The 20,055-nt window shown below is 50.1% G+C and overlaps 1 protein-coding gene across 1 annotated transcript; it reads right to left on the reverse strand.

Moving 5' to 3' along the window:
• Positions 1–1,251: 1,251 nt before the first annotated feature.
• On the reverse strand, positions 1,252–4,692 carry HOXC13 (homeobox C13). Its single transcript, XM_074807602.1, has 2 exons — positions 4,059–4,692; positions 1,252–1,875 (listed from the first exon to the last, which is right to left on the reverse strand). The coding sequence occupies exons 1-2, from the start codon at positions 4,690–4,692 to the stop codon at positions 1,619–1,621; spliced, it is 891 nt and encodes a 296-aa protein (XP_074663703.1). The 3' UTR covers positions 1,252–1,618.
• Between the last annotated feature and the right edge of the window lie 15,363 nt (positions 4,693–20,055).

Below are 20,055 nucleotides of genomic sequence, written 5' to 3' on the forward strand. Positions count from 1 at the left end.
CAAATTGAACCCGCAATAACATTGTTTTAGGTTACATCCCTTTAAAAGCCTTTTTTTCCCCCCCCTTTCCCCTCCCCTTTTGATCATTTAACGAGGTGATTAAATCTAGCAGATATTAAGGTAGATTGTAATCCGCCTATGGAAACAATTTCCTCTCTCGTATTTCTTTCCGAGCTGCCCGGCCGGCTCTGGGCCGCGTAAGTTCCGCGGAGCGCGGAGCCGGGAGGGCTGCGGTGCTGCTCGGCGGGGCGAGGGCAGGTTGGGAGATTTTTATCTGGGGCTGGAGTCAAACAGGTTTAGCGAAACGCGTCCTTTGGGAGGGAGATTTAAAGAGATTAGAAGCGTCTCCGGAAAGTCATCGCGTTTGCACCCGGGGTAATTGCGGGGGGAAGGAAAATAAGGACCAAAAAAAAATTAAAAAAAAATAAAAAAGCACTCCGCTGGCTCAATCTCCGCGGATTTATTTTCTCCACTTTTTACTCCCCTTGGGAACAACGCTCCTTGGGGACACGCATCTGCCCCTCGCATCCTCCGCCTGCTTTCAGCGAGCCCCCTATTAAGCGGGTTTTGCCCAAATCTGCTGGATTTCCCCCTTTTTTTTCATCCTTTCTCTGCGGAGGTTCCCGCCCGGGGCTGTATTGGCGATGGTGGGGAGAGGAGGCGGCTGGGGGGAGGGATGGAGAAGCGCAGGGCCACAAAGAGGTGCACAAAGAGCCTCTCCTCAAGGCACAACAACAACAACAAAAAAGATATTTATTTTTAAGAAATGTCATCCGCAGTCGGTACATATCATCTGGACACCACAATATTATATACATATACAAGACATTCAAAAAAAAAAAAAAAAAAAAAAAAGATGCTTTTACATATCCAAAGAACACTGTCGATAATTAGCCGGTTTAGAGAGGGAAAGAAACAAACCCCAAAGACAATATTGTGCATTTTCCATCTTGTCAGCGGAGAACAGCCGTTCCAGTTTTATGGCAGAGATACAGAAACCCTCGTGAGAACATACCCAAAATAGTCCTGTACAGCAACTCACTTCCATCTAGGACCTAAAATCAGTGGTCGGGATATTTAAGTGACACCGAGCAATGGTTTTCTTCCCACAGTAGCAGCCTTATTTCTTATTTTCGGTCCCTAGTGCCGAGAAAATACGAAGCTGATGCGACTTTGCCATAGGTTCTCCGTACATTTACACATCGGTGGGTGAAATGGCCCGAGATGTGAAGGACTGGCGAGGGGGTCGGACTATACAGCGTTACAGGGCGACAGTCAGAGTTCCTCTCTCCTTTAACGTAACTACGCTCTCAGCTTATTATTATTTTCTGTTAAAAATATACACAGTTTAACCTTACCGATGGATTTCTCAGAGCAAAACTGGGGTTTTCACAGTCAGAGCGGGGCAGAGGGATAAATCAAAGATGCGCTCGGTGTTTGGGGGGGGGGGGATGCGCGTGTGCATTTGTGAATGTCGATTTTTTTTAAATTTTTTTTTTTTTAAATAATGACTTGGAATCAGCAGAGTCCCGATGATGTTATCATACAAACTACCAGATAAATATTTACGCTTCTTGCTTCCTTTTCCTTGCCCCTTCTCCTCCAAAGTCATCCTCTGTCAGGTGGCGTGGAGATGTGCTGTCTTGGATTTGCTCACCACTTTCTTCTCCTTGACCCTCCGGTTCTGGAACCAGATAGTCACTTGGCGCTCGGACAGGTTGGTGGTGGCCGAAATCCTCCTCCTCTTCTCTTTGGTGATGAATTTGCTGGCCGCGTACTCCTTCTCCAACTCCTTCAGCTGGATTTTGGTGTAAGGAACCCTTTTTTTCCGTCCCCTCCGATAGCTGCTGACTTCGGGTTGTAAGGGGACCACGTCTGGATTAAAAAAAAAATAAATATAAGGAAAAGGGGAAGAGGGGGGATTACTGCAGCCAGGGGTGTAGGGTGGGGAATTCTGCACCTCGGGAGGGAGAAAGAAAGAAGGGGAAAAAGGAAGATAAAGAGTGAAGGAATGCGAGCGGAGAGAAAGGGGAAGAAAGAGAGGGAAAGAGAGATAAGACAGGCAGAAAACGCATCCAGCGAGGGGAATAATACTATAATAATAGTAATAATAACATAATATTCATAATTCACGCCGTGAAAGACGGTTTTTCTTGGCGACACTCTCCACCACGCTGATAAACAAGGAGCATCAAGTCAACCCGCAGCCTAACGTGTGCGGATATAAAGGGACCTTCCAAACGGAGAGATTTTAGACAATACCGAGAGCTTCTCCCCTATTTCCTTCTTCCTTTTTCTCCCCCCAATCTTCTACACTCCCCCCCCCCCCCGCAGCAAACCTTCTCGGGGATCCCCGCAGACACGCACCCCCAAACACCGAGCCCGGTGCAGAGACAAGTGCATCCCCCGCACCCCAGCCCCTCCCGCCGGATTAGTGCGGCCCAGGAAGCCCCTCGGGGGGGGCAAAACCAGCAAGAATAACCCCGCCCCCCCCCCCTCCAGTGGCTGTTGTGGGGGGTGAGGAGGGGGAGATGCTCTGTGCTTTGAGAAGGGGCTGTGGGGAACGGGGTCAGCAAGGATGCGGGGAGCACCTTCACCCTTTCTCTACCGGTACTGGGGGAGGGGGGCAAAGCTCCCCCCAAGCTTTCAGGGAGCCCCAGCCCCCTGCCAGGGTTGGGGGGTGACCTGGGCGACGAAGCTGCTCGCCGCAAAGGTGTGACCCAGCTGGCTGGAGCAGGAAGATGGAGGCGAGCTCTCGGCAGGCAGCGCAGCCCCAATTATGGCTGACAGGAGTTAATTGGGGAGCCCCTGGGGGAGCTTTGGGGGCGATCGGCTCTTTGGGGAGGGAAATTGGGGGTGCTGAGGGTGCCGCAATGGCCATCGGGGGGGTGGGGGGGGTAGGAATCTTCTTCAGAGGGGTTCACAAATTAAGGAGAGAAAGAGGTGGAGGCGGCAGCTCCCCCAAATGCATCTTGAATGCGAGGACTCCCCAAAAAAACCCCCACACACTCATCATGCAGCCAACAAAGCATCGCCAAATTGCTCCCCGCCCTCCCCCGAAAGCTGCCGGGAAAGCCCCTTCCTCCGTCCCTCTTTGTCACGAAGAAAGAAAATAAATAAACCGATGTGCCCCCCCCCCCCCGAGGACTAACGCGACTCGTCCCTTCTCTTCATCCAAGATGCTGTAGGGTCCCGTCCCCCCCCTTTTATTGTGGTTATTCCCCCCCTCTGCGTCCTTCCCCGCCCAACGCTGGGACTGGGGGGCTGGAAGGAGCCTGGGGAGAGGTACCGGGAGGAAGCACCTACCATCACCTTCCTCCCCCCGCTGCTGTCGGGGCACGGAGCCCACCGGGCCCGGTGGGACCGGGGCGGGGGGTGGGGGGAAGGCAGCGAGGGATTTGCTGGGATAAAAGATGCTCCAAGGGGGGGGTTTGCCCTCCCGGCTGCCTGCGGTCTGTCAGTCGGGCAGGATGCCTGCCTGACCTGGCGGAGAAGCCCTGCCGGTGCCCCCCCGCCCCCCTCCTTCCCCTCCAAACAGATTCATTTGTCACTTGACACCTATTCCTATAATTGTATGTAATTGTGATACGATTTACTGTCCAACCCCCGACATTTCTCATTCGGCTGAACCACTATTTATTTTTTAATTTTTTATTTTTTTTGCCCTTTGGAAGCTTTCTGCACTCAGCGAGGCGGCAAGCGGGGGGGAAAACGAAGAGAAAGGCACCGAGAGACGCTCTTTAGGTGAGGCAACAAGAGGGAGGAGAGAAGAAAGGGAAGAATTAAACGGCAAAGTTACTTTCCAAGCAAGCTCACGGCGTGTATTTTGGTTCAGAACGGGTTGCTTCACCTTCCTTCCCATACATGTTCATACACATTGCCCTGCACAGGAGGCATTCCAGAGCCAGCTCTTTCCCTTTAATTACATCTAGAGGCACACACGTCTCTCTCTCTCCGTCTAGATGCACACTCATCCGCACACACGCACATCCACGGCTCCCCCGTGGGAGCTGGCGGCTGGGAAGCGGGCGAGCACGCCGGTTCCCGGAGGATCCTACCTGGGAAAGGTGATTTCCAGAGGTGTGCGGACTGGGATTGCTCTTTGGAGCAGTACACTTGCCCATCCCAGCCGTTAGAAAGAGCCCAGTGCTGGTAACCTTCCATGGGAAGCAAAGCGTCGTGTCTCGGTTCCGGGTGACCACCGAGCCCCGGTACCACCGACACGTCCAAATAGCCAGGGACCGCCTGGTAGGAGCTGGGAAAACCGGGATAAAAGGCGAATTCCTTGGCCCTCGACGGCAGCTCCTCGCCGGGCAGGGGCCCGCCGGCCTCGGGGTACTTCTCCCCGGGGTGATAAGCGCAGGGTTTCTGCTGCAAGTTGACTCCGTGGGAGTGGGACAACCTGCAGCCGTAGTAGCCCCCACCGAAGGGGTAACCGTAGCCCAGCGCCGCGCTGGAAGCCGCCCCCGACGGGCACTGCCGGGGGGGTTCGGCAGCCGCCAGCTCCGCGTACGCGGCTCCCTGCGGCGGCGGGGGGGGCGGTGGGGCGGTGGGGACGGCGAGTCCCGCGTGGGGCATCATCTCCCGGCAGTGCCCCAGCCCCTCCATGCGGTTTTTCTCCCGCGGGGCGTCCTCGCAGCGGCAGGCGAGGCCGTCGGGCCAGCGCGGGGGGAGGCCGAGCGGTGCCGTCATGTCATGCCGCGCTGCTCCCGCCGCCCTCTCCTCCTCCTCCTCTTCCTCCTCCTCCTCCTCCTCCTCCTCCTCCTCCTCCTCCTCCTCGGCCGCCGCCTCCTCCTCCTCCTCTTCCTCCTCCTCGGCCGCCGCCGCCGTCGGGGGAAGCTCCGCGCCGCGCCCCGCCGCCCCGCGACCCCCCCAACATATCGGCGCCGCGCGCGCATGCGCCGCCGCCCCGCCGCCGCCGCTCCATTAAGAAATCCGCCACGGCCACGCCCCCCCGCCCCCCCCCCGCCCCGACGTGTCCCCGCCCACGTGACCCCGCCGCGACGCTCATTGGTTGGGCGCTTCCCCCCCCTTCCATTAAAAGCGGTGGCGAACACCCCCCACCCCCCCTCCGCGGCCGCCCCGTCGGCACAAAGAGCCGCGCAAGGGGGGGGCGGCTCCTGCCCACGCGTGTCGCCCCCCCCCCGCCCCGTGTCCCCACGCACACCCCGAAACACTGCGGGGGGGACACACACACAGACGCTTTGCCTTGAAGGACACCCCCCCCGCCCCCCCCGTCGTGTTTCGGTGTGGGAAGAGGACGCTCTAAGCCATCTATGAGGGGGGGGGGACACACAAGGGCAACCACCCACCCGCGACAGTTCAAGGGCAAACGAGGGACAACCACCCCACGATGCTTCGAGGGGGCGGCCAAAAAGCACCCCCCCCTTTTTTTTTTTTTCTGGTGAAACCTGTTGGTTATTTTTTCCTTCGCAAGGTGCTTCCTCCCCCCCTCCCCGAAAAAAAAATTAAAAAGCAAAAACTCTACCCAAGCGCTCCCCCCTTCAATTTTCCTTCCAGACACCAAAATAACTTGATTTTCCCCCATTCAGCACGCGTGGGGGATGTTTAATAGGTTGGTGATAAATATTTCAGCGGTGATGTGGGGTAGGGACAAAGCGGGGGGGGAAAGGGGGGGGTCTGTTGGTCGAGGCTGATTTGTGAGGGTTTGTAAAAAAGTGAATTAGTTCATAAAGAGGGGACGGGCTGCCACGGAATTGGGGCAAAAAAATAGAAAAATGGCAAGTTGCTGGCTGTGAGGGATGGGGATGGATGGGGGGGGGACCGGGGGGACTCACAGCCCTCGGGGAACCCCCGGGGGAGGAGTTATTAAGGGAGGGAGGAAGCTCAGAGTTCTCCAGCACCCCAAAAAATAGAAATAGAGGAAAACGTGGAAAAAATTATATATTTTTAGGGATTTAGTGCTTTAACCCATGAGAAGGGAGGTGAGTTCCGCCTGCCCCGCATTTGCCGCCCCCCAGATTTTCCTGGGGGGTGCCATGGGGAGTGGATCCTCCCAGGGGACCTGCAGGTGGTCCCCGCCTGTCCCTGTCGCCCCCCGGGGCGTGTGTACCCACGCAGGACCCCCCCTCCACGCTGCGTGTCCCCCCTTGAATCCCAAAACCACCCCTCGGTGCTGCTGGTTCTGGGGGTAACGCCCCCCCCCCAGCACTTTACCTCCCAGCTCATCCTCTTCCCATTCTTTCCAACAGAAAAAAAAAAAAAGCCAAAAAACCCAGAAAGCCCCCCAAATCTTGGGGGCGGGGAGAGGTCACCCTGCCAGGAGAGTCCGTAAAAGGGCGAAGGCGAGTTCCCAGTTAACCTGCCCCGCTCCCAGCGCTCGAGGAGGATTTTCGGCGTCCTAAAGAGCCGTCGAAGTCCAAGTTCAAGGCGAAGGGGCCCAGGCGGGTCCCCCTGAGCCTCGGGGATGGGGCTTGCGGGGATGCGGCCTCGGGGGCACCTTCCAAGGGCTTAAAAGGTGGATTGAAAAAGGTTGTGATGGGTAGGGGTGGGGGAAAATAAAAATAATAAAAATGGGATGGAACGGAATGAAATGGAAGAAAATGGAATGAAAGAAAATAAAGCAAAATAAAACAAGCTTTTAAATAGAAATAAAGTAAAATAAAATAAATAAAAATAAAGTAAAATAAAATTTTAAAATAAAATACAATAAAATATAAAAATTAAAATATAAAAAGGATAAAAGCCGTGCCCGCATCCTTTGAATTCCACAAAGTGCCGTGAGTCCACCCAGAAATCACCCAGGAGAAACATCCCTCCCCATCCCAGGCACCACATGGCTCCGAGGGGCGATGGAAGAAGCCGAGCAAGAAATGATACGTAAATTAAAGCCGGGTGTCCGCCACGTCGGAGGGAGCTGAACAAAAACCCCCTTCCCTCCCCTTACAGCCCACTATTTTTTTTTTTTCGCCTTTAATTTTTATGAAGTAGTTAACATTTTGTAGCATATGTCCTATCGGCGCAGCGTGGGAAGGGGATTAAATGTTAAAAATGTAAAGATTTATGGTAATAGAGGCGGACCGGGGGATGCGCGGAGCGGGCAGGCAGCGGGCAGGGTTCGGTGTCCGGGCGCTCGGGAGTTAAGGTAGGAGCCCTGCGGAAGGCAGGCGGCACGGTAAAATTTTAAAAAAAGATCAGCAAATTGCGCTGGAGGGTTTGGGGAAGGGCATTTCCACTCCGTGTCCCGGGGAAATATCGGTTGAATGAAAGACGGGATTTTGTAATTCGGTGGGTTAGTGCGGGTTGCACGCCGAAAATTAGGGGAGGGGGTGAAAACAAGGGAAAAAGCGAAGAAAACAAGAGAAAAAGAGGGGAAAAGAAGAGAAAAAAAAATCAAAAGAGGAAAAGAGAAGAAAACAAGAGAAAAAGAGGAGGAAACGAGAAAATGAGAAGAAAAGAAGAGAAAATGAGAAGAAAACAAGAGAAAAAGGTCTTTTTCTAGAAGTAACAGAGGAGAAAAATCACATTTAAGCCGGTGGTTTCGTGGGGAAGGGTCCGTGGCTGGGAAAGGAGGAGAAGGGTCGATGTATAAAACAACCCTCAGCTCCGAAATTGAGGATTTCATTTCAAAAATGCTCTTTTTTTTTTTTTTTTTTTTTTTTAATCATTTCTTTTCATTTCCCAGCTTTTGAGGGCGGCTCTCCCCGCCATGGCGAGTGGGTTAATGAACCCGAACCAGCTCAGGGATGTTTACACTTATCAAAATGTGGAACCGCTTAGGAGCGTGGTGCCCATAAATAAAAAATAGGAAGAGGGGAAGGAGCAATTAGAAATAAGAGCAGATGTGAGACCCGTTCGTTGGGGTGTTGGTGTGTTTTTTTTGTTTTTTTAATAGCATTTTTTCCCCCCAAGCTCTTTTTAAAGTATAATATTCCTCTGCTTGTGCATTTATAGAAAGAGGCTGGAAGAACCCGCACCGCTCACACACCCTCCCCGCAGCATCACATTTTCAGGATTATTTTTTTAAATTAGGGAAATAACAGGGGAAATTTGACCAATAACAAATAGTATTGACTTTTAAGTTCCTCTTTCTCATCCTCATGCCGGCTCTAGGCTTGCGGATTGCTGCGGAAAAGGTTTTATATGGATATTTCTGCAGGGAGCGGTTCCCTCTCCGTCTACCAGCGGGCTCCGAGAAGAAAAAAAACTGAATTTTCTTCTTCTGAAGACAAGGATGGGTTCGCCTGGTTCCCCTTCCCTTTCTCTGGCGTCTTGCAGACAGACCCTGGGAGAAATTCAGTGTATTTATTTCTTTATTTTGATTCCTGCTGGAAAGGAAGAGGGAAACAGATTCATCTCCGAGTGCATGGGGAAAAAAAAAAAAAATATTCTTGCGGTGTCCAGCTCTGTTCTGCTTTGCAAAACTGCAAGTTGTTTCTCATTACCTTATCTCCATCACTTTAGCTGCTGTTTTTTAAGGCAGTTTTCTACCTTCTCTCCTTTAAATTAGCCATTTTCTTTATTGCTACTCTCCCCTTTAAAAAAAAATAAATAACCACGGAAATTTAGGGCTGAACACAGTTTTGCAGGTGAACGCTTGTTTGCAGCCGGAAATCTTGAGTTTGTCAATATATTGAGTTTGTTAAAAAGCTAATGGGGCTTGTAGATATTCAAGGCAAACGCTCCAAAAGAGGGATTTCTGCCCCAAACGTGTGAAGGTAACTGTTGCCCTGAAAATACGGATGTGCCGGTGGCCAAACACCTAGAGAGCACATTCGGGCACATCTAACGCAGCTCAAAGTCAAGCGCTGCTTCTCCAGGCCGGGGAAATCTCACCCAAAATAACATTCATCAGCTGCGGAATTTTATGATAAAATCCCTTTTTATTATTCACATATCCTCGAGGAAAAAAAAAAATGGAGTGGGTGAGAAGAAAGAAAAAAGGCAAATCCTTTATTTCAGTTAGGGGATAGATGAAAATTCACCGCAAATCTGCGGCACGTGGGTATCTTCCTTTTCCTTTTCTAATTTTCCCTTTTTTCCCTTTGTTTCCCCCTTTCCTTCCCTCATTGTTGTCGGAAAGATTTAGAAATCCCCCCTCGATACACCATTTTTCTGGAGGAAAAACCGTATTTGTGGTTCTTCCCACCTCCAGACATCTCACATACAAAGGAAAATGGCCAAGGTATGAGTTTTATTGAAGGAAAATCGGCTCCAGCCGCTGTCAGTGCCTCTAAACCACGATGTACCCGCACAGAAACATCCCTACCTAGATTTGGAAAGAAAAGTTGCTTTTTTTTTTTTTTTTTTTTTTTTGGGGGGGGGGGGGGAGCGGAATAAAGGCGGGGAATTTTAACTTTTGAGCCCTCAGGGAAATTAGAACGCGTGGTATGAGAAAGTCTGAGATCAACATACAATTTTCCCACTGGAGTACCAATTTAGTGAAGAAATTATTCCACTAAATCTCATATTCTTGCAGAGGAATCCAAGGAAAGCTTTCCCAGGCTTTGTTCGAAATGTGCTTTGGATAAATAAAAGCCAAAGCGGACTTCTTTTCCCAAACTTTGCGTGCCTTTTTTTTTTTTTTTTTTTTTTTCGAAAGAGAGAAAAATAAATCCTAACATCCCTGGTTCAGCTCATTGCTGAATTAATACAACCAGGGAGGCTGGAGGCTGTGGCCAAGCCTTAGCAACATTCTTGCAAAAGCAATGCCCAGAATAGCGCAGGAAAAGAAGAATAAACACAGTCTTCTCTGCCTTGACGCATTGCACCCCAAAAAGGGACAAAAAAAACACCCAAAAAGGCATCAAAATTAAAAAAAAAAAAAAAAGAGGTTTCGCATCAGACTTACATTTGACCCAGCCGTTGGGATTATCACCAATTCTTCACCCCTTCCCTCTTGCATTGGAGACGTTTATACAGGGAATTAAAAAAAAAAAAATCAAATAAACCCCCTATCTTATCTTTAATTTAAATGTTTTTAAAGAGAGAGGGAGCGAGGAGGAAAGATGCATCGAGGACGGAAACACAATCTCAGGTTACTCCCCCCCCCTCGCCCCCCTCCCCGGGCTGGATCAAACCGTCTCGGGTGGTGTCAGACGGGGAATTGAGCCTGACCCGAGACGATCCGGCTTTTCTCCTTCCTAACCTGTCAGATTCCTGCAACCTGTTTGGAGTGGATCCACCCTGAGGCTTTTTTTCAGCCTTTTTCTTGTTGTGGGTTGTTTTTTTTTTTTTTTTAGTTGCCATTGACAAGGCGCTGCCAGCCCAGCTTGTCCCCAGCACCCCCCAAGGACCCCCCAGCTTGGGAGGGGGTTTCCTAAAGCTTGAGGATGTTCTTTGTGTGTTTTGCTTTGGCCTCCCTGCGTTATTCTATCCAGAAAGGGGAAAAAAAAATAATATATATATATATAATCCCTCCCCCTGGCCCCAAGGCAGGGCCAGAGGTGGATTTGCAAAGTCAAACCTCGCTGTTTCCAACCCTGTTGGCTTTATTACCGTGTTTTATCCTTTTTCTCCCCAAAACCCCCCTGTCCTAAAGTCGAGAAGGAGAAGAGGAAAGGGATAAAATCCTCTTGGTCCCACTCATCTGACCCATCACCCCTGGGGTGACAGCGCGGGGATGTGGCAGCTTGTCGGGGGGCTCCCAAAATCCCGCAGCCCCTTTCTCCCTCCCATCCCTCCTCCCCGTCCCGCCGCCTCTTCGCACGGCGGCACCACATTTTGAGGCAAATAAGGGCTTTTTTTGTTTGTTTTTTACAGCCACTGCGGAATGTCCCAGCTCTTGGCAATTCCCCACCGTTAATTATTGTTATTATTTTTCCACGCTGGCCCGGTGCAATAGGTACTTCTTGACTCAGCGATTCAGAGACAGACAAATAAAATATCTGCCTCAATTTAGGGCCCCTGTCTGGTCGGAAGTCCAAGTTCAATTCCAAGTTAAAACAGGAGGTCTCCCGAAGCAATGACAAAAGAAAAAGGGGCCATTTGGTCTGGCTGGTGTCAACAAAGTGATATCTGGAGAGCGTCATTATCGCTTCTCATCATTTTTGCCTTCGTATTGTCGGGGAGAGGAAGAGGAGCCGGGGACGCTCAGGTGCTTTGTAGCCCTTTGCGCTTGGATGAGGCTTTGTTTTTATCCCCTTAAATGTCATTTTAATTTCTTTATTTGTAAGTGCTCTAAAACACTGAGGCTTTTTTTTTTTTTCCCTTTTTTTTTTTTTTTCTTTTTTCTTTTGTGGCCGTGGGATTGTAACGATCCGAGGTTATTTTCTCCCCCATCTCCCGGTACCGAATTAACTCAAGATGCGTTTGGAAGGACGGAGACTAACACCAGGCCAGTGTAAGAAACCTTCTTTCTTTTGCCAAATATTATTCAGAATCAGTTACATGGGAGCTGTGTGTTCAAGGCTGTTTCTCTCCTTCTCCCACCCAAACTATTTACTTCTTGGTCCACTTGATGTCCAAATATTTCATCCCTTGGAGCTGCTTGGAGGGATTGAAAGGGAAGAGTGGGAGCTCTTTGCCAAGTTTATTCACGTTTTCAAAAGCAAAACACTGAAGAGTTTCATTTCCAGAGGTAGGAGCTGGACTTAAATGAACTGTGTTTGCCAAGCTGGGGTTTAGCGTATATTAAATAGAGAAATATAAATAATGAATAGGCACGACCGAGCCCACACGTTCACACTGAGGGTAGAAGAGCAACACAATCTGCATTTCCAAGCGACATCATGTTGGGAGAAGTGTAACTCTCTATGGAAAACCTGGGATTTATTAGGCATTAGCTAAGGAAAATATGTATGCAATAAGCAAAGAAGCAAGAAAACGGAAAAAAAAAACCCCAACCCCAAACCTGATGTTTCTCGTAGAAAAACATTTTTTGGCAAATAAAGAAATCCCAGCCTGTTCCAAAAATTATTTGCTGGGCTGGCTTTGAAAGGAGAAGAAATGCTTAGGGAAATAAAGTGATACATGACTCCACCTTGGCAGAGAGAGGCTGAAATCCCTGTGTTTTGCCCCAAAACGTGTGCGGGTTGTGTGTGGGATGGGTCATTCTGCTTTTTGCAGGATCTTTATCCGCCTGGATGGGAATAATCTGGATTTTCACCCAGGAGTGGGACTGTGCCTCCACCTCAGGTATGGTTATTTATCCTCCATGGCAATTAATAACACTGACCTCATTTATACTCAGGGTCTATCCCAAATGCCAGGGACCTGATGAACTTCTTCTGTCACGAGGTTAAACCCCAAATATGGATTTTTGGGGCTAAAGATGGGCTAAAAAAGCCCTAGCAGGACGCAGGCAGCGCTGCTGCCTTTCCACCCCTCTCCCTCAGCTGCTCCGAGAGCATCCAAAGCATCAGGAAAACTTTGGCACCAGCAAGATACGTTTTAATTTTACAGTCGGTTAAAAAGGGGTGAAAAAAGGATTTTACTCCGTTATTGGCAAAAAAAAAAAAAAAAGTGGTTTTCCTCCTTGTCCTCTAAGGCTTTCTCAGGCTCCGGCATGCCACGAGTGACCCGATGAGCTCCTATGTACTTCTGCCCTCCTCAAACACGTGAAAAAAAAAAACCCTCCTCGTGTTTTTTTAGCTCCCTCAGGATGTGCCTTTACAAACCGGAAAAAAAAAAAAATAATCGACTTTTGTATTGTCACGCTGGGACTTTTCGGCATTAAACAGCAAGTGCGTAAAGCAGAGTCTTCCTCGGGGACAGCTAGAAATGAGTAGGGAAGGCAGGAGGGGGGGGCTGAGGGTGGGTTTGTGTCTGCTGAGCTGGAAAAATAAGTTAAATCGGGAGATGGCGACTATTTTGCTTTTGGGGACCTTAGAATGGGGAGGTTTGTCTTAAAAACTTTTAAAAAGAGATTGTGTCCTTTTTTTCCTGAATAGTGTGTGTTCGGGTGAGGATTCATCCTGCTCTGCGGGATGGGGCGGGGGGCTGGAGGTGTAAACGAAGCGAAAATATGTTTGTTTTTTTCTCTTTTATACTCATTTTTGGGGTTGTAAGAGATTTGGCATCGCGGTGTAAACCCCGTTTGCCTGATTCGGTCAAATTGCGGTCAGGGCGAGGGCGGTGCTGGGGTGATGCTGGTCGGAGGCGCCAGTTCCCCCCCAGGGTCCCCTCCGGCCCCCCCAGTCCCCGCTGCCTTGGGGCTGCCAGACCCGAGTGGGACCCACGCAAACACAGGGACCCACGCAGACACGCAGGGACTCGCTCAGGGGAGGGTGTCCCCTGGCCTCCGGGGTGTGTGTGTGTGTGTGTGTGTGTGTATGTGCTGTCCCCTCACCCCCTCGGGACAGAGGGCTCCTGGGGGGGGGGGCCCTTTCCCCGCACCCCTTTTCCCCCCTCCACAAAGCTGCAGCGCACTTGGGAGGCAGGGAGGAGAAGCGGAGAATCCCAGAGATTTCTCCCCAAATTAGCTGAAAGTCCGTATAAAAATCCAAACTAATTTCTTCAGAGTGCTGGGCTGCAGTGTGTTGCGTAGGTAAATCCGGGAGCCAAGCAGAATCTGTGCAACACATCCCTCCCCCCCCCCGGTGGGTGCATCTATCCATGTGCAATTACCGTATATCCTACACCCCTTATATATCTCTAAGACACTCCCTTACAGCCTTTTTCTCCAGTACATCCTCCCTCCTGTGGTTCTATCTGTTCCTCTGTGCCTATCCCGAAAATAAAACAAAGTTTCCACAGGAAGGATGCTGAAGCCCTCGGAGATACCTCACGTTTTATTTACTTTCCAATTAATTCGACGTTACTCCTTTCGCTAAAAACAAAAGCCAAACCAACCAACCATCCAACCCCCGAAGGAGTCACTTATCAAATCTTTCTGCAAAATAATTGCAGACATCCCGGGTCCTGCTTTGTATTTCGTCCTCCCACAGCTCGCTTTGAAAGTCCGATGGCAGGTTGTGTCTTTCCAGTGATGAATATTTAATTATGTCCTTTAAATAACGCCTGGTGACTCGCACGGGGACGTTTGGGCTCCTCAGCTCTTTAGGACGGGATTTATCCCCTGTTCTGGGGATATGCCAAGCGTTCACAGCCCCCTCTCAAGGGTTTCATTCCGAAGCTAAATCGCTCCAAAATACTCCCCAGGTGAGGAATTAGGGGAAGGGAAATGGGGAGTTTCACTGATATTTCAGCACGACTCCAGGGAACAGGAGGTGGGAACTTCAGGCAGCTCTTGGGAGCGTGTTGGCGATGGGAAAGAAAGTGGTTGGGTGGCTTCTGCAGGGATTACCCCATGTTATATTAACCTTACGTAATCTCATATTATTATATGTAAATGCATCTTGTGAGCTGGAGACCTCCCGGAGCTATTTACGAAGGAAAAAAAACCTCGTAAAATTTCTGTTGGGGACCAGCCTCCTCCGATTTCTTCTCTCCATTCATCTCTGCGCGACTTCTGGTAGCAGCACCTGAAGATCTAAGGGTAAAATTTCGGAAAAATCCCGGATATAAACCACGGTTTCTCCATGCAGATCAACTGATTCACTATCTAAAAAAACCCGAGAACCTGTTCTTGAGTGTTCAAATAAAAAATGCGCATAAGTTACGGTGAAGAAAGCGATTTTCCCCCGCTGTCATCCCCGCTATTGCTTTGGCATCTTCCTTAAATTAATCCTCTCGCTTTGCTTTTTCCCCTTGAGAAGAAGGAGTGAAAAATAACGGAGGAAAAGCTACTTTTCTAACATTATTTTTTTTTTTAAAAAATAGTGCTCAAGAAACGTTTCCCTTGGCATTTTGCAAAGCTTTTTCAAAGCCAGCTCCTTTCCCGACTTGCAGGCAAAGCCGGGGCGTGGAGAGCAAAGTCCAGCCCGGCTCCTTTCGGCGTATCGTGGTGGGTTTTTTTTTTTCTTTTTTTCACGAAATCGGACATTTTTCGAGCTGCTCGTAGCCACCGGGATTTATTCCCCACCGAGCTGCTCTTGCAGCAGCCCTCTTCGCATTGCTGGCTGCCAAATACAAAAATACCAGTTACCGGCCTGTAACACTCTTCTCGGCTCCATATAGTTGCCGGTAAAATTCCTTTTTTTTTTTTTTTTTTTTTCCCCTCTAAATCCCACCTAAATATTTCCGCCTTATTTTTCCAGCCGTGCGTTGAGGTTACTGCAAATTCCTGGCTTTGCTCCTTCTTGTACAGAATTTTTTGCTCATGCAACGCTGCAAAGGCTCCAGGGATGTGCCAAGCACCTGGGAAAAGCGGCGCGATTTTGGGAGGATTTGAGGTTTTCAATGGAAAAAATCGAAGTTCTTGAGAGCTGGCCGATTTGAATGCAAACGGGATCGTTAATAATGATAATAATAATATCAAAATAAGATTAAAGCCCCTGTTTTATGCCGTGAGTGCAGATTTAGGAGGCTAAATAGACGAATTCATTTTCCGCCCAAATTATTTTTTACAGCTGAGCTGGATTAAGGTGAGAAAACTGATGGGTAAAAGTGGTTTATTTCGACAAACCCGCATTTCGCGCTGACAGGAGAGTCCCACGGGCTGGAGCGGTCCCCAAATCAAACATCGCATAAAAAGGTGCTTTTTTCTGCCTTGCCTTTGCTGGCCCACGGACACCCCACGGTGGCCACCAGCCCTGGCGCTTTGCAGCCACCCTTCACCCCACGGCAAAACCGATGGGGGAGAGGAGGGGAATTAGTGGCAGTAAGGAGTTAAAATCTGCAAATCTGCCATCTGTCCCCGGCAGAATAAACTAAAAATAGAGAGTGTGGACCGAGCTGCGGTTGGTGGCTCGGGGTTCACCCCGCAGAGCCCCCAGACACTGGCTCAGGAGAGGTTATTTACCTCCCAAAGACCCCCTGACATACAACCAACCTCCTAAAAAGACCCAAATCCTGCATCTCCCGTGGGTTTAATGGTGAGGCTCTTCATTCCGTGGCAGGAATAATTTTCATGAAGGGGAAGTTAAGCAATTTAAAGATTATTTGTTCCTCTTTTCCTGCTCCTATATATACAGCCAGAGATGTAAGGATAAAAGGATCTATGCCTACACAGATGCATATATATATATTTATGGCTGTGCCTGTGGTTATGTATATATACATGCATATTTGCATGCAGATATAGATAAATGGTTGGGGGAATTTAATTAAGGGTTATCAAGCTCGTTTATTTGTCTGCCCTGGATTAGCTGAAGCAGTGCTGTGACTTTAGGGGATACTCACCCTGTTTTTTTCAGACGAATTTGGGAACTTTGAGACAGCTTTTGGGGCAGGCAGAGGCCCCTGAAGGTGAAAAACGCGATTATCTCCTTGCAAATTCTGTGGTGAATTGCGGCCTCTTTGGAGAAGAAAAGGAAAGAAGATAGAGAAAGGGAGAAAGAGGGAGCGGGTGTGAGAAGAAAAAAGAAGAAAAAAAGGAAGGCAAAGGAAATTCAAAGCAAAAAAGGAAAAAGGAGAAGAGAAGAAAGGAGAAAAAGGGGAAGGGGAAGGGGAAGGGGAAGGGAAGGGAAGGGAAGGGAAGGGAAGGGAAGGGAAGGAAGGGAAGGGAAGGGAAGGGAAGGGAAGGGAAGGGGAAGGGAAGGGAAGGGAAGGGAAGGGAAGGGAAGGGAAGGAAGGGAAGGGAAGGGAAGGGAAGGGAAGGGAAGAAAGGAAAGGAAAGGAAAGGAAAGGAAAGGAAAGGAAAGGAAAGGAAAGGAAAGGAAAGGAAAGGAAAGAAAAGGAAAGGAAAGGAAAGGAAAGGAAAGGAAAGGAAAGGAAAAGGAAAGGAAAGGAAAGGAAAGGAAAGGAAAGGAAAGGAAAGGAAAGGAAAGGAAAGGAAAGGAAAGGAAAGGAGGAAAGGAGAAGGAAAGGAAGAGAAAACAGAAAAGAGAAGAAAAGAATAGAAAAGAAACTCATGTTAATCTTTTTTTTTTTTTTTTTTTAAAGGCAATTGAGATCAAGCGAAGCCAAGAGAAACAAGAGGAAAAATTTTACTGGCAAAACTCCAACTTCAGATAATTGCAACTGTTCTTCTCTTCCCAATGGCGGCTGCTTTCGGCGTTCCTTGTTCTTCGCGACACGTTGTACCATTTGCCTATATTGAGCAAATTTTGTCCAGGGATCTGCAGAGTGAACCAGCAAGTCCTGGGGCTGTGGAGGGGTCGTCGTGGAGCTGAGGGAAAGGTTTCACCCCAGGATGCCAGTGGGGTGCCTGATTCACCCCATGCCTGAGCCCCAGAGTCACGAACTTGAGCCCCCTTGAGCCTCTACGAAACATGTCCTGCTCCTGGAAACCTCTTCCAGCTCCCACATTTTTGGTCTCCTCCACCTGGATGGGGATCAGTATGAACTCCAGCTCCAAGATCTCTTGTTGCAACCCCTCCTGCCCTGTCCTCTCCATCTGGGTTTCTCCCACCCTCAGGGGTGGGCTGTAGGCTTCAGAGTTAACAGTCCTCAGAAGAGCTCTTCTCTCTTCCTTCCCCAACCTCAAATCTGGGACAGACTTTGTCTCTCTCTTTGTCCATTTTAGGCCCAAATTTTTCTCAAGTTTCAGCGTCCCACCCAGTCCCACTGGGGTAATGACGCTGTCCCCCGTGGGGGACATCAGGGAGTCGTTCATGGTCACCAGACAATGGAGAAGCACCAACAGCCACCATGGGTCAGAGCAACTGAGGTCCCCTCCTGCCCCCCAGGAGAACAATGGGGACATCTCCAGCCTCCCAAAAACAATAGGAGAAGCTGGTAGACAGGGCCTGGCCAGATCTGACCTTTGCCATGCTGGGGGCACGCACCCTCCATCCTCTCCTCAGCCTTGTGATATTTGGGGTACGGGTCCATCACAGCTAATCCAGGACTGCTGGGATGCAGGGACTGTCCCAAACTCCCCTTTTTATTGTCCCCTTGGCCACCTCTTTGTGCCATCCTTGAGTGGCATCTTCTGCCTGTGGCCTCTGGGTTGGTCCATTTTCTCTGGGACACCAGAATGGAGAGATCACCCCAAAAAAGCTGCTCCAGCCCATCCAGCTGCATCTCCCTGCGCATTCCCCTTCTCCCTTCCTGTCTGCCTTCACCCTGGATGAAACCCAGCCAACACCAGAGGAGGAAAGGTGTCACCTCCAGGGACACCAGCCCTTTGTCTCTTGCCCAAGGGGACAGTCTGGGATGGAGCAGTGACCAAGACACACACTCCCACCCTCTCCCGGTGCAGGGCCATGACATGGAGCTGCATGGTGGTACGTCCACTCCTGGCCCAGGTACAGCGTGAACCCAAATATTATTTTTTTTAGCAGTCATCTCATATAGGAACATGTATCTCTGTGTCCATCCTTCTATTTGTCTGCATATCCATCCACCCATCCGCCCATCCATCTCACATCCATCCACCCACCCACCCACCCACCCATCCATCCATCCATTTGTCCGTTCGTCTGTCCATCCACCCACCCACCCACCCATCCCTCCCTCCCTCCCTCCCTCATCCATCCATCCATCCATCCATCTGTCTGTTCATCTGTCCATCCACCCATCCACCCATCCATCCCTCCCTCCCTCCCTCCCACATCCATCCATCCCACATCCATCCATCCATCCATCCATCCATCCACCCATCCACCCATCCATCCACCCACCCATCCCTCCTTCCCTCCCTCCCTCCCTCCCTCCCTCCCTCCCTCCCTCCCTCCCTCCCTCCCACATCCATCCATCCATCCATCCATCCATCCATCCATCCATCCATCCACCGTCCCTCCCTCCCTCCCTCCCTGTCCATCTGTCCGTCCATCCACCCAAAGCCCTACACACGCTCGTACACCTCTGCAGCTCATCCACACGCAGACACACCCCCACACATATGCAGGTGTGTAAGTTTGCACACGCAAACACACACGTGGTCCGTATAGATCCATGATGGGGTGGTTGCCCAGACGTGTCTGCAATGGGACGGGTCAAACTGGGGAAACGGGAAGCGACATTTCTTCCAGGAGGCTTTTTTTTGGTAAAATCTTGGTGCGTTTCTGGGCCGGATCCTGCCCTCACTGGGGCTCAGCACCACCCAGCCCCTTTCCCCGTGGGGCGTCCTGCCGGCTTGTGGCCTCTCCCCCTCTTTGAGGGGTCCCGCAAGCTGAGAGGTGTCATGGGGGAACCCCGGGATCTGGGGGAGTCAGCCGGAGGCTGGGGGGGCAAAGCGGATCCTCCCGGCTCTAATTAAGTGCGATGAACACGTTAATTGAGCCTTATGGTGTGCTAATGGACTTGGGGTACGGGGGAGGGGGGAGTGGGGGAGCTCTGGGATGTCTGGCATAGATTTTGCACTTTAATTAATGGAAAAGATGCTCTGGGCGATGCTTTTAAACCGACACTGAAACCCAGACGCTCTGAAATGCCCAAAGAAATAAAAACAGCGACTGTCAGAGAATAATTACACTGGGCGGGCATTCCCAGATGACTTGAGCAACAATTCCCGCTTTCCCCCCATCCCGCCCCTCCCCACTAAAAAAAAAGAAAAAAAAAAAAAAAGAAATAATTATGTGTCTGGGCTTAAACTCGGCAAAATCCGCCTCCCACCCGAGCAGAGGTGATGAGTTATGGGGAGGCACCGCGATGCACCTTCCCCACTTCATTTTATCCCGGTTTTCTCAGTTTTGGTGGTTTTTTGTTTTTCGAGATTTTTTCCCAGCAAAGGCCTGATTTTTTTCCATGTTTCCCGCACTTTTGGGCTTCCCCTAATCACCCCCCCGCCTCAGTTTTTCTGCATCTTCCCTCACAGCGTCCCCCAAAGCCGGGGAGCCCGGTGGGACCGCTCCGGTCACCTCCCCACGCCTCAATCCCCTCCAAAAAGTTTTTTTCCCCAATTTTTAAACGGAGTTGTTAATTTAACGGCTTTTTTCTTCTTCTTCTTTCCTTTTATTTTCCTCTCCCCCAGCCATTAAAAAAAAAAAAAAATCCAAATCAGTTGTTTTCTGAACGGCAGGACAAAATGCTGAATATCGTGGGGAATTGATGTTCTGAAAAAAATACCCGCCCTGGGACCAGCGTTTGACGCCACTTTGGGCTCAGGAGTTGCACGAAAATGGGTGAAAATGGGCAAAAATGGGAAGCCAACACCCTCCGCTGTCCGACCACGCAGTGTCCTGGAGGGTTTTTTCACTTGGTGTTCTG

This window comes from Strix aluco, chromosome 27, assembly GCF_031877795.1.
Source record: "Strix aluco isolate bStrAlu1 chromosome 27, bStrAlu1.hap1, whole genome shotgun sequence".
Classification (NCBI taxonomy): domain Eukaryota; kingdom Metazoa; phylum Chordata; class Aves; order Strigiformes; family Strigidae; genus Strix; species Strix aluco.